Raw genomic sequence first — 11,879 nt, 5'->3', positions numbered from 1 at the left:
TTGGATGTAATAATGAACATAGCAGTCGTCATTTACTCCCGACATCTGAGCCGCTGAACTCGCAGTGGATTACGTTTGTTTCTGAAGGGAATGCGCCCCCGATCTACATAAATGCATCTATGTTCGCGTGAATCATTCATGATCCAGCTATTCATCTACAGAAGGAGTATAATGTTTTGCAATGAATCTTTAAAAATCACCTTTCCTAATTAGCAAGTTTCAGGATGAATGCGGCTAAAGTAAACAGTCTCTCTGAGAGCAGCTCAGAAGAGAGGGGTGGGGTCAGCAGAGCTCATTAACATTTAAAGGAAAATGCTACAAAAACGTCTTGATATGAAAAGAGGTTTTTGACAGGGTAAAAAAGGTGTTTTTTTACACTACCATTGAGAAATTTTAACCAAACTATGTTACAGACTTTTCATTAACACCCTAAAGAATCATATCAACTTGTGGAAAATGGGCATCCTATGACCCCCTTTAATGATTTTGTATAAACATGCTCAGTATATTTGTATTATGAAACAAAAGACTAGGGTACAAAAATAAAAAATAAGCTGTTTTTAATTGTGAAGAATCAAAACTAAAAGCATTTCAGTGTCATGTTCGTCACAGAGGAATGCGCTGCAAAGATGTCACATGTCTGTGTCCACTCAATAACTATTTAATAGATCCAAGTCCTCTGCAGACAGAGCTGACAGAGACTGGCGCTTTGACAGAGGAGCTGAACTTTGGTCTTCCTCTGTTGATAGTCTTCTCTTCTTGCCCTTCTGAACAGCTGCCACTGTTGATGAAAGTGTGTCGTGTTCTGCTGTTGAACTCGTGCCACAGAGATCAACCTTATAAAAGTGAATCGGCACAACTTTGTCTTTCTTTGTGGTGTCACTCGTCCCAGAGCAGGAGTTTAATGTCTCTCGGACAAACTTTTCTCTTCCATCTAAAGTCAAAATTCAGAATATTATAACAATTACAACAATAACAAAAATTTGTAGTAATAATATATTTTGTGATCAAGTGAACATGTAGATAAAATGAATAAACTCACAGAAACGGAGAGCATTTGTTCTTGGTTTGTAGTCTTTCTTTGGTACTTCAGAAGCTGTAATTTCCCATTGGTTTATTACCTGATTAAAATTTGAATAGTGAGAGAATGTTATACAGAGATGCCTCATTATAAAACATTTACAACATCAACATTGCATTCATAATGACGTATATCCATCATGGATACCATAAAAGCTTCTCTGTTACCTGTTCAGCCCAGCCATCTGTTTTACAATCAGAGTGTTCAAATTCCTTCAAAGGTGTTTCTGATAAGAACATTCTCATATTCTTTCTGAAGAATCCTTTCAAAGACACATTCACCTAAAAGAGATTTCTAATATTATACAAGACCTCCATAAAAACGTACTCATTGATGTTAACTTTTTAATTGTGCTACCGTCACATTTGTCCCAGATATGTCCAGTTTCTGTAGCGTTTTAAAGCATGTTAGATATCCAAGACCTTTCTCAGTAATGGGATTCTCTGTTAAGAAATAAATGAAATGGCAAGAGTATACATTACCATAAAAATCACATTCATCATGGTTATGTATAAAAAGCAATTGAGAGTATTTATGTAATGAGATTCAAACTGTTTTTCTATGCTCACCAAGTCTGCATTTATTAAAATACAGTAAAAGTAATATTATAAAATATTATTACAATTTACAATAACTGTCTTCCATTTGAATATATTTTAAAATAAAATGTATTTCTGTGATGGTAAAGCTGAATTTTCAGCAGTCATTACTCCAGGTCTCAGTGATGATCCTTCAGAAATCATTATAATATGCTGATTTGCTGCTCAAGAAACATTTCTTATTATTATCAATGTTAAAAACAGTTGTGCTGCTTTATATTGTAGGGAAACCCGTATTTTTTTTTCAGGATTCTCTGATTGGTCTCTTCTCTTTGTGTGGCTCGCGGATGGTAAAGTGTCGATGCAGAGTTGAAAGGAGAAGTCTCTGGAGAAGAGTCTGTGCTGCGGAGCATCATTCCTGTCTGCATTGACATACCGCCGCAGTTCTCCTTTCTCTCTGACATACACAGCTCCACAGCCCTCACTAACATACATCCTTACAGCTCTCTACACAAACCGAGCGTTTAGCGTCCAAAATATTCGGTTGTCGTTTGAAAATCAAGGGTATATTGACGGAAACATCGAGAAGTTTGTAAAATGTAGAAAGATTTAAAAACGACGGGCTCTTGGAGTAAAGTCCCTCCTGTAAATCGAGTTTCACGCTCATTACAAAATAAAAGTCGTTACTGAACTCTGCACTAAAATGTATTTAAACGCCCGTATACTTCGCAGATAACTTAAAAACTTTTACCTATGCTATAACTCTGATGTATTTTACTCCCCTCCCCCATATTTTTATTTCACCATATTGGTTACTTTCATTGTTTTTTCTTTTCTTTTCATTTTTTAAATTGGTCTCCACGTTTTTATTATTTCATTCTAATATTTTATTTATTTACTTACTTACTGCCTAATTTTACCACAAGTTGCAAAACACCAGGTGAAAAATAATTTGAAGATTTGATTTATGGACAAGTAAAGACTTTTATTCTGCTACGCATCACTATCACTGCTCATTTCCGCGTTTCCATTTTCGCACCTTCAAAACAAAGTTTAAAATCCTGAAACATTCAAAACGCTTTTACTGGTGAGTTGATTAACATGACGAAAACATTAGAGGTCCTATTTTGCTATAAAAAGGCGATGTAAAATCATCTGAGAGAATGCATATACTTAAAACAACAATTTGTTACGTTGTAACTGCATTTTTCTGTTTGATGTATAATATCCGCATACGTCTGAATGTAAACAGGTTGTATACAGTGTCACTCCTGCTATACATGTGATTAGACACTTCAGATACAGTGGTAGGTCAGCCATGGTTGGTAAAACTTAATGCTTAAAAGGATAGTTCACCCTAAAACTAAACTTTAGTCATCACTTAACTTCCGTGGAACTTAAAAGAAAATGTTAGGAAGATCGACAGCTTCAGTCATTCTTCACATTCATTGAATGGGAAGAAGATACAGTGAATCTGAATGGTGACTGAATCTGTCAGTCCCTCACATTCTGCCTAATGTATCTTTCTGTGTTCCGATTTTTGGAACAACATGAGAGTATTGATTTTAATTTTGGGTGAAATATACCTTTAACAATCTACAATATCAATAGCATTAACTAAAGCTTGTCTGCTTATCTGTCTTCTATTGATGCCATCATTCACAGAGCACATAGATCTGTGATGGCCAATACTGATTTTCATTTGCAGTTTCAAGGTGAGTCCCTTAAAATACTTATTTGAAAGGCAAACAGATTCCTTTTAATAATAAAAAATATCATGGAATCTGCTTATTGCTCTTGGAAAAAAAAAATTCTATATTGTGCTAGAATTTGAAGATGAGCAAGGATTCACAGAAAATAATCAAGGAGCCACAACAGTGACCATCGATGACCCCATCAAATCTAGAAAACAACGAAAAGCTACTGGAACTGCTTTTGAAGAAGAGGACAACGATGACAAAACTGAGGTCCGTGGGACACACTCTCTAGATAATCGGAGATCTTTATTTCTTCAAAAAGAGCACTGATTCAAAATACATGTTTCTTTGTCAAACAGCTTCTGTCAGGTCAAAGAAAAAGTGCACCCTTCTGGACGTTTGAGTATTACCAAACATTATTTGATGTGGACAGTCATCAGGTCAGCCATCTTTACTGTAGGATTCAGCCCTCACACTACAGTGATTATCATTTCAAAGAGTTAAAAAGCATTCATTGTGTATTTCAGAAATATATACTTTTAAGGGTTTTCTAATTCATTTTAAATAAAAAATATATAAATTGCCGCTGTTTTCATATATAGGTAAAGAACAGAATAATTGGGTCAATTCTGCCTTGGCCTGGGAAAAACTTTGTTGAGGTCTATTTACGGAGTAACCCAGACCTGTATGGTAAGCTAAATTAAACTAAAATTGTTTAGAGCAAAAAGAAAGATGTTTATAAAAAGTTAATATGAGTATGTGGTTTACTTTTGTAGGACCTTTCTGGATCTGTGCAACTCTTGTTTTTGCCATCGCTGTTAGTGGAAACATCTCCAGTTTTCTTGTCAACCAGGGTCAGCCAAAGTTCAGATATGTGCCAGACTTCAGCAAAGGTTAGAGATACGTTGTTTGAAATAGCCTAAACAAAATAGACCCTCTGGCCTCACCCTAAAAATGACACTGGTTCTTTTGCTTGTTTTCCAGTAACTATGGCAGCCACAGCAATCTACAGTTACGCATGGTTAGTGCCTTTAGCTCTGTGGGGTTTTCTCACCTGGCGAAATAGGAAGATCACAAGCCTGGTGTCCTACTCCTTCTTGCAGATAGTGTGTGTCTATGGTTACTCGCTCTCCATCTACATCCCTGCTGTGGTGAGTCATACAGTCACAATATATACATGAATATAATGTGCATTATTCTGTGCATAATTACCGCATCTGGGTGTGATAAACACATTTGATAGATGATTTTCAAGCATTCTCTATTATTATTTTGCAGATACAGTTTATTTACTTGCTTGTGTGCATTTGTGTGAAAAACAGATATTGTGGATAATACCAAGTGAAGGGTTGAGGTGGTGCTCCATCGTGGTAGCTTTGTGTCTCTCAGGATCTGTGCTGGTAATGACGTTCTGGCCAGCCATCAGGGACGATAAACCAAGGATTACCATTGCGATTATATCCACCATCGTGATTCTTCACGTCCTGCTTGCAGTTGGTTGCAAGGTATGTTTTTAAGAATCTTTATACATTAGGAATGAATGTGATTAACATTATCTATTATGAACAAAATACACAAAACATATTCAGGATGCACAATATATTGGTCTATATTTGTTACTGAGTGAATTCATCAATATCAGTCCATATTTGATATATCAGTATTGGATATTTAATTGTGCATGCTTATTTTTCCTTATATTTACATTTAAATTAGCTTTGCTGGAACCTAATGCACACTTAAAAATTATTATTTTTTTTAACTAACAATATAAAACACTGTTAAATGTTAAGATCTTTATCAAATCTCAAAATGAATATCGATTTTTTTTTATACTGTACATTATAATTTTATGCTTAGATTGACTGGTAGCATTTAAAATGATTGATTTTAGTTTGTAGTATTTTATATTACAAACTAATTTATTATAGTATAAAATTTAAACATAATTATTTCTGGCTTATCTGTATTGTAATATCATTGCATCCTAATATGTATGCATATAATTATGCACTTACTAAAACAATACAAGCAAAACATATTAGATGAAACTTTGTCTAAAATAATTTTTTTTGCCTCTGTTGCAAAAATGCTAGAGACGATATAACTAAAGTTGTGTAGCTGTACTAGCAACTCGATGTCAGCATTTTAGCACTGCTTCTTGCAGCGTTAAAGGATCAAACAGGTTGGTGTCAAATGTGTTTCCCCAGTGGAAGGGTGTGTTCTTGGAAACACCAGCAATAGTCAATGACTGGCTTGGAAACATGCCAGTTTGTGAGCAGAACCATGTCCTTATGGCTATCATGTGCCGTCAATTACATTCATTTAATTAGGGATAGGGAATGCAGTGTTTAGGGGACAAAAGTGCTGTCAGAGTCTGAAAGATTTGTGCCCTCTCTCGTTTTTCAGGTATGTTTCTTCAGTACATATGAGATGGATCCATCAAAGGATCACAATGAGCCATCGACAGCGACCAACACTTCATCATCCACAAAGCCAAAGTGAATTACAGCCTTGAGTAAATACAGGACTTCAGTGAGGTGGCAGTGGCACTCTCTCATGTGCTTTTTAATAATGATGAAATGGCATAGAAATGCCAGCACTTTAAGACTTTTAGATGAGCCGAGTGTCATTTAATTGTAGCTGCTGATGGGAAAATAAGACATTTGCATTTGATGAGGCGTTAACATGAGACAGGACTTCCTGTACATAATCTGTTCTCCTCGAGAGACTGTTATTCTTCTGTAATTGCAGCTTCTCCTCTTGCCTTATTAGAGAGATTGTGGGTTTTCTGGATTTCTTCGTCTTATAGTCTGTGAAGGTAAAGCCTTCATTTTGGTATGTTTATGTTTGTAGGTGAGCAGCGAAACCTGGAGATAATCATCTACAACATGTTTGATGTTTTCTGATTTGAGGTTCAGACACATGTTACTGTTACAAAGTAGAGGACATGTGTATATACTGTGTAGCTGTGGTTTAAATATTTATGTGATAATTGAGCTTGAGATGGTTTTCAAAGGGTCACTCTCCTGTTTCTACCACTTTGGAACGTGTATATGTGCTTAAAATATTTTAACACTTTATAAAACTACAGGTCCAGCAGAAAAAGGGTATAATACGTTGAATTATATAATATAAGTTGAATTGCACATAAACAGAAACTGATTACATATTTGCATATTAATAAAGTTGAAAATCAAAGCTACAGTTTATTTAAATATTTTACAAATTTTCAGTTCTCTGTGGTGGCCATTGATTTCTTTTTTTTTTGCTATTATTTTTACTCTGTATATTTTTGTGAGATTTGTAACTAGATCTATGCCTTTTCTTTAAACAAGATAGTAGCCTAGAACATAAAATGCCTGAACAATTAACTGTATTCCAAGACGTCACATTGTAATAAATATTTAGCAGCTTTTTTCCCCTTTTAAAATTACATGCACACAAATACAGACCAAAATGTCTGTTTACCATTTATAATGTCTCAATTATTGATGATGATACTGATAACCGAGTGGTTTAGAAGCAGATCATAGAATTTCACTCTCAGCATCAAGATTCACAAACAAAGGTTATTGTCATAGATCAAATCTATCTTGTCTTTGATGCCAGTATCTGATACAGTGCAAAGTTTCGTATATCTCCGAGCACCATCAGCAGTGCACTTTTAGCCTTTATTCACCAGTCATTAGATTAATTAGATAAATTATTATAATTTTTTTTTAAGTTGGCACTGGCGTTATGAAATGGCTCAGCTACATTTTCCAAATTAACAAAATAGAAAATTTGTGTCACTTGAAACTGTGCCAATGTGTGGTGTGCCCTAATTAATGGTCATTCTAGCCTTAGCTTAGAGTTACACCGAAGCTGCCTCCCAAACCTACAACCTTTGTGAAGGAATGTCAGCTTCACAAGTCACCGTTCTTTACACTGTGGATTAAAAAGGAGGCTTTATTTTTGGATCATTGCATTCACAGGCAATTCACTCCTGACATTATTTTGATGACTTGCAAATGGAAAACCTATTTAAAGAGGATTTGACCCGACGACCTGTGTCAAGGAACATGTCTTTTCAATATTGCCTTTAAAACTGCAAATGAATGATGGCTGGGAAAGTGGAAAAGGTGTCCAAATACGAAACTTTAAAGCTTTTGGAAAAGTGCCGGAAGGAAAGAGACGATGCTTTGCACCGCGAGAATATGATGAGGGAGAAAATGAGACACTATGAGTCTCGAATGAGATCAACCGAAGCGCTTAAACAGAAATTAAAGCAACTGACTTTGGACAACAAGGAGCTGCGGAAACAAGTGAAGGTCCTGCGGGCTGAAATTGGTTTAGAGGCCAGTCCTAAATTTTACGGGAAAACCACCAAGGATATAATCAACGACCTGCACGAGAAGGAGCGCGAGTGCAATTCACTTGTTGAAAAAGCGGGTAAATTAAGTTTGACGATTGATGAAATAACATCTGAACTGGCCAACACCGTGACCTCGAAGACTCTGCTGGAGGACCAGGTCCAGTCCCTGCAACAGAACCTGAAGGACATGACCAACAACCAGCGGCGTCTTCTGAAGCTCTGGGAGGACAAGAAGGCTCAGCGGGAGCAGCTGTCACTGCCCGCCATACCGCAGAGACCCGGGCAAAAGCCGCTGGTGCATAAAGGCGTCCAGACGGAGATGTCTATCAGTTCAAACCAGATATTACCCACTAACGCTTTTGAGCCCAAGACCCGCCGAGAGATTGATAAAAGCAGAACCAGTTTGGAAAGACGCAACATCACTTTAGCAAATGGCACTCATCGAGAGAAAAACGCTTTAATTCAGAATGAAGCGAAAGGAATACACAACTGATGATTATTATTTCACGAAACATTTTTGTGTCTGTCTACGCGTCATTATGCTGCTCAATGCCTCAACGTACAGCATTCTTTTTTAAATATATAATTTTTAGTATGTTTAAAATTATTAAGCAACAACCTGATTGAAACAACCGAAACATTGAGGACTATATGTTACTGTACCATAATTATTTCTTATGTATCGATCTATTTTTACAGTCTTTTTAGACTGCTGTTTGATGTAATGCCCTCAAAACATTGTGTATAATGAAATGCTGTTTAACATTAAATATAAATGTAATTTATTCATTTTATTCAGATTTTTCCTTTTTAATTAGGATAATGTTGTAATTAAGTGATACAATTAATTATTTAATATTTGTAATGTTGAATAATATGCTTCACAATAGTATTATCTTTTGAAAAGAACAGCTATAAATTTGCGCAGAATTCACATTTCTGGATGGGCTATCTCATTAATGGGATAGTTCACCAAAAATGTAAATTTAGTCAACATTTACTCATCATAAATTCTTTCCAAACCATTATGACCTTTCTGATAACGTTACTCTACAGAACACAGAACAAATTTCGAAGAATGTTGATAACCAAACCTTTTAACGTTACGTTTGACTTCCATTGTATGAACAAAAAAAACACACACATTTCTCAAAATATCTTCTTTTTATGTCCCACAGAATAAAGAAAGTCACATGAGGATGAGCAAATAATGGCGCATTTTTTAATTGTGGGGTGAGCAGCTATCCCTTTAAGTGTGATTGTATTCAGGCAGTAAGTCAGACACATTCGCTGGGGTCCTTATGAGGTCCTTCGAATGTGTGGCGCGGGTAATGTCCACACTTTTGCCATGTTGATATGGGTTTTACTCAAGTGATGCTGAACTGAAATAAGAATGATAAAATGTTTTCTCTGAAACAGAATTCTTGGTTTATAAGAAAGGTAAGGACTGGTTAAATATAAATCGTGTTTAAATAACTGAACGGCAACTAACTAATTAGGAAGTCAGTGTTTAGTCGGCAGTGTATGTAACGTTAAAAGACTTCTGGACATCATCATCATGTAAGTTACTGTTATAGTGACATGTTTTGTGTCTTCTGGTGTCTGTTTATGAAGTGATAGTGTATTTAAGTATATATTAATTGTTTGTGCGTTATTAGAATAAACGTTATTATCGTAGAAAGATTTTGTTTGAGGCTGAAAATATGTATGAAATGTGGCTGTGCTAGACCAGATTCTCATCTCATTTATTTTCAGGTTGTGATATGGAGGGCTGTGGCGAGTATTGCATGGTCAGTGCTTCTCTTGCCAGTGACAACTGCAGTCTTTGTGCTCTTGAGCAGATTCAGCCTTTTTCACCCCATCCAATGGATTTCAGGTGAGGAAACGAGTACGAGTGTCTAACAAAATGCATAATTACAATGCGTTACTGATACTGAGAAGTGCTCGAGTGTGAATTAATTATTTATATAAGCAGTAGTTCTGACTTCAAGGGACATAATACATATTCTAAACCCTCTAAAGCCTGATTAATGAAATGATAGTGAGAAATATTTTTTTGTAACAGGATATTGATTCCTTTATCAGGTTATTGATGTGTTTTATGTTTCGTATCATATTGGATTCATCTGGATTTTATGATCCATATAGTACAATGACATTCTTAGCTTGTAATGTAAGTCAAAGGTATTTGTAACAGTATAACAAGCTGCATGCTGATGGGAAAATAAGACATTTGCATTTGATGAGGCGTTAACATGAGACAGGACTTCCTGTACATAATCTGTTCTCCTCGAGAGACTGTTATTCTTCTGTAATTGCAGCTTCTCCTCTTGCCTTATTAGAGAGATTGTGGGTTTTCTGGATTTCTTCGTCTTATAGTCTGTGAAGGTAAAGCCTTCATTTTGGTATGTTTATGTTTGTAGGTGAGCAGCGAAACCTGGAGATAATCATCTACAACATGTTTGATGTTTTCTGATTTGAGGTTCAGACACATGTTACTGTTACAAAGTAGAGGACATGTGTATATACTGTGTAGCTGTGGTTTAAATATTTATGTGATAATTGAGCTTGAGATGGTTTTCAAAGGGTCACTCTCCTGTTTCTACCACTTTGGAACGTGTATATGTGCTTAAAATATTTTAACACTTTATAAAACTACAGGTCCAGCAGAAAAAGGGTATAATACGTTGAATTATATAATATAAGTTGAATTGCACATAAACAGAAACTGATTACATATTTGCATATTAATAAAGTTGAAAATCAAAGCTACAGTTTATTTAAATATTTTACAAATTTTCAGTTCTCTGTGGTGGCCATTGATTTCTTTTTTTTTTGCTATTATTTTTACTCTGTATATTTTTGTGAGATTTGTAACTAGATCTATGCCTTTTCTTTAAACAAGATAGTAGCCTAGAACATAAAATGCCTGAACAATTAACTGTATTCCAAGACGTCACATTGTAATAAATATTTAGCAGCTTTTTTCCCCTTTTAAAATTACATGCACACAAATACAGACCAAAATGTCTGTTTACCATTTATAATGTCTCAATTATTGATGATGATACTGATAACCGAGTGGTTTAGAAGCAGATCATAGAATTTCACTCTCAGCATCAAGATTCACAAACAAAGGTTATTGTCATAGATCAAATCTATCTTGTCTTTGATGCCAGTATCTGATACAGTGCAAAGTTTCGTATATCTCCGAGCACCATCAGCAGTGCACTTTTAGCCTTTATTCACCAGTCATTAGATTAATTAGATAAATTATTATAATTTTTTTTTAAGTTGGCACTGGCGTTATGAAATGGCTCAGCTACATTTTCCAAATTAACAAAATAGAAAATTTGTGTCACTTGAAACTGTGCCAATGTGTGGTGTGCCCTAATTAATGGTCATTCTAGCCTTAGCTTAGAGTTACACCGAAGCTGCCTCCCAAACCTACAACCTTTGTGAAGGAATGTCAGCTTCACAAGTCACCGTTCTTTACACTGTGGATTAAAAAGGAGGCTTTATTTTTGGATCATTGGATTCACAGGCAATTCACTCCTGACATTATTTTGATGACTTGCAAATGGAAAACCTATTTAAAGAGGATTTGACCCGACGACCTGTGTCAAGGAACATGTCTTTTCAATATTGCCTTTAAAACTGCAATATCGCATGCGATTAATCGTGCAGCCCTAATATATATATATATAGCTCTGTATTTTTTGTGGTGTGCAAAACATGCAATGCAATACAATAATGACTTAGAGATGTACAAATCAATTTTCCTCAAAAGCCTGATGTATCATATTTGATACTCACATTTAACATGTGTTTTTATTAAATGTGATGTATAAATAATCAAGTAAACCCAAGTTGATTCAATCCAGTAAATTTGTCTTGAAATATTGCCAACAATATAAAAGTTCTTATGTTCACTTTATATAAACCAGTAAATATTTCCCAGCAAAGAGATGTGTACCACAACCTGAAGGGGAACATTTTTAGATTTTACTTGCTTAAAAAAGTATAAACTATCATATTAATTTGGAAATTCACATCACATATAATCAGTGTTGGGGGTAATATATTACAAGTAACGCAAGTTACGTAATCAAATTACTTTTTTCAAGTAACTAGTAAAGTAACGCATTACTTTTTAATTTACAAAAGAATATATGAGTTACTTTTTCAAATAAGTAATGCAAGTT

At 35.2% G+C, this 11,879-nt stretch overlaps 3 protein-coding genes across 6 annotated transcripts; 2 read left to right on the top strand and 1 right to left on the bottom strand.

The window, feature by feature from the left end:
- Nucleotides 1–545: 545 nt before the first annotated feature.
- On the bottom strand, nt 546–2,111 carry LOC107688527 (leucine-rich repeat-containing protein 42-like). Its single transcript, XM_016486217.1, has 5 exons — nt 2,057–2,111; nt 1,439–1,524; nt 1,249–1,362; nt 1,043–1,121; nt 546–934 (listed from the first exon to the last, which is right to left on the bottom strand). The coding sequence occupies exons 1-5, from the start codon at nt 2,109–2,111 to the stop codon at nt 651–653; spliced, it is 618 nt and encodes a 205-aa protein (XP_016341703.1). The 3' UTR covers nt 546–650.
- Nucleotides 2,112–2,633: 522 nt separating this feature from the next.
- LOC107688551 (protein YIPF1-like) lies at nt 2,634–6,531 on the top strand. Of its 4 annotated transcripts, XM_016486248.1 has the most exons (11): nt 2,634–2,707; nt 2,873–2,927; nt 3,286–3,335; nt 3,448–3,587; nt 3,677–3,757; nt 3,920–4,007; nt 4,094–4,210; nt 4,302–4,468; nt 4,640–4,822; nt 5,727–5,835; nt 6,174–6,526. In XM_016486248.1, exons 3-10 carry the CDS (start codon nt 3,302–3,304, stop codon nt 5,820–5,822), a joined length of 906 nt encoding a protein of 301 aa, XP_016341734.1. In that variant the 5' UTR covers nt 2,634–2,707; nt 2,873–2,927; nt 3,286–3,301; the 3' UTR covers nt 5,823–5,835; nt 6,174–6,526. The 4 variants fall into 4 exon arrangements, with proteins under 4 accessions (XP_016341734.1, XP_016341732.1, XP_016341733.1 ...); XM_016486246.1 differs by having other exon boundaries at nt 5,727–6,531; XM_016486247.1 differs by having other exon boundaries at nt 2,873–2,941; nt 5,727–6,531.
- Nucleotides 6,532–7,357: 826 nt separating this feature from the next.
- Nucleotides 7,358–8,398, top strand: LOC107688550 (uncharacterized). The gene has a single exon (XM_016486245.1). The coding sequence runs from the start codon at nt 7,418–7,420 to the stop codon at nt 8,165–8,167; it is 750 nt and encodes a 249-aa protein (XP_016341731.1). The 5' UTR covers nt 7,358–7,417; the 3' UTR covers nt 8,168–8,398.
- The last annotated feature ends 3,481 nt before the right edge of the window (nt 8,399–11,879 follow it).

The sequence above is a fragment of the Sinocyclocheilus anshuiensis genome, unplaced genomic scaffold (genome assembly GCF_001515605.1).
Source record: "Sinocyclocheilus anshuiensis isolate Anshui unplaced genomic scaffold, SAMN03320099.WGS_v1.1 scaffold329, whole genome shotgun sequence".
NCBI classification, from domain to species: Eukaryota; Metazoa; Chordata; class Actinopteri; order Cypriniformes; family Cyprinidae; genus Sinocyclocheilus; species Sinocyclocheilus anshuiensis.
The sequence above is the reverse complement of the archived record's forward strand: the minus strand, read 5'-3'. Positions and strand labels throughout refer to the sequence as shown.

Coding starts and splice junctions, on each gene's coding strand:
- LOC107688527 (XM_016486217.1), bottom strand. CDS start 2,111: ATGTTAGTGAGGGCTGTGGAGCTGTGTATGTCAGAGAGAAAGGAGAAC. Junction 1,525..2,056: donor GAGAAAGGAGAACTGCGGCG/GTATGTCAATGC, acceptor ATTTCTTAACAG/AGAATCCCATTACTGAGAAA. Junction 1,363..1,438: donor TATCTGGGACAAATGTGACG/GTAGCACAATTA, acceptor AATCTCTTTTAG/GTGAATGTGTCTTTGAAAGG.
- LOC107688551 (XM_016486246.1), top strand. CDS start 3,302: ATGGCCAATACTGATTTTCATTTGCAGTTTCAAG. Junction 3,588..3,676: donor ACAACGATGACAAAACTGAG/GTCCGTGGGACA, acceptor TTTGTCAAACAG/CTTCTGTCAGGTCAAAGAAA. Junction 3,758..3,919: donor TTGATGTGGACAGTCATCAG/GTCAGCCATCTT, acceptor TTTCATATATAG/GTAAAGAACAGAATAATTGG.
- LOC107688550 (XM_016486245.1), top strand. CDS start 7,418: ATGATGGCTGGGAAAGTGGAAAAGGTGTCCAAATACGAAACTTTAAAG.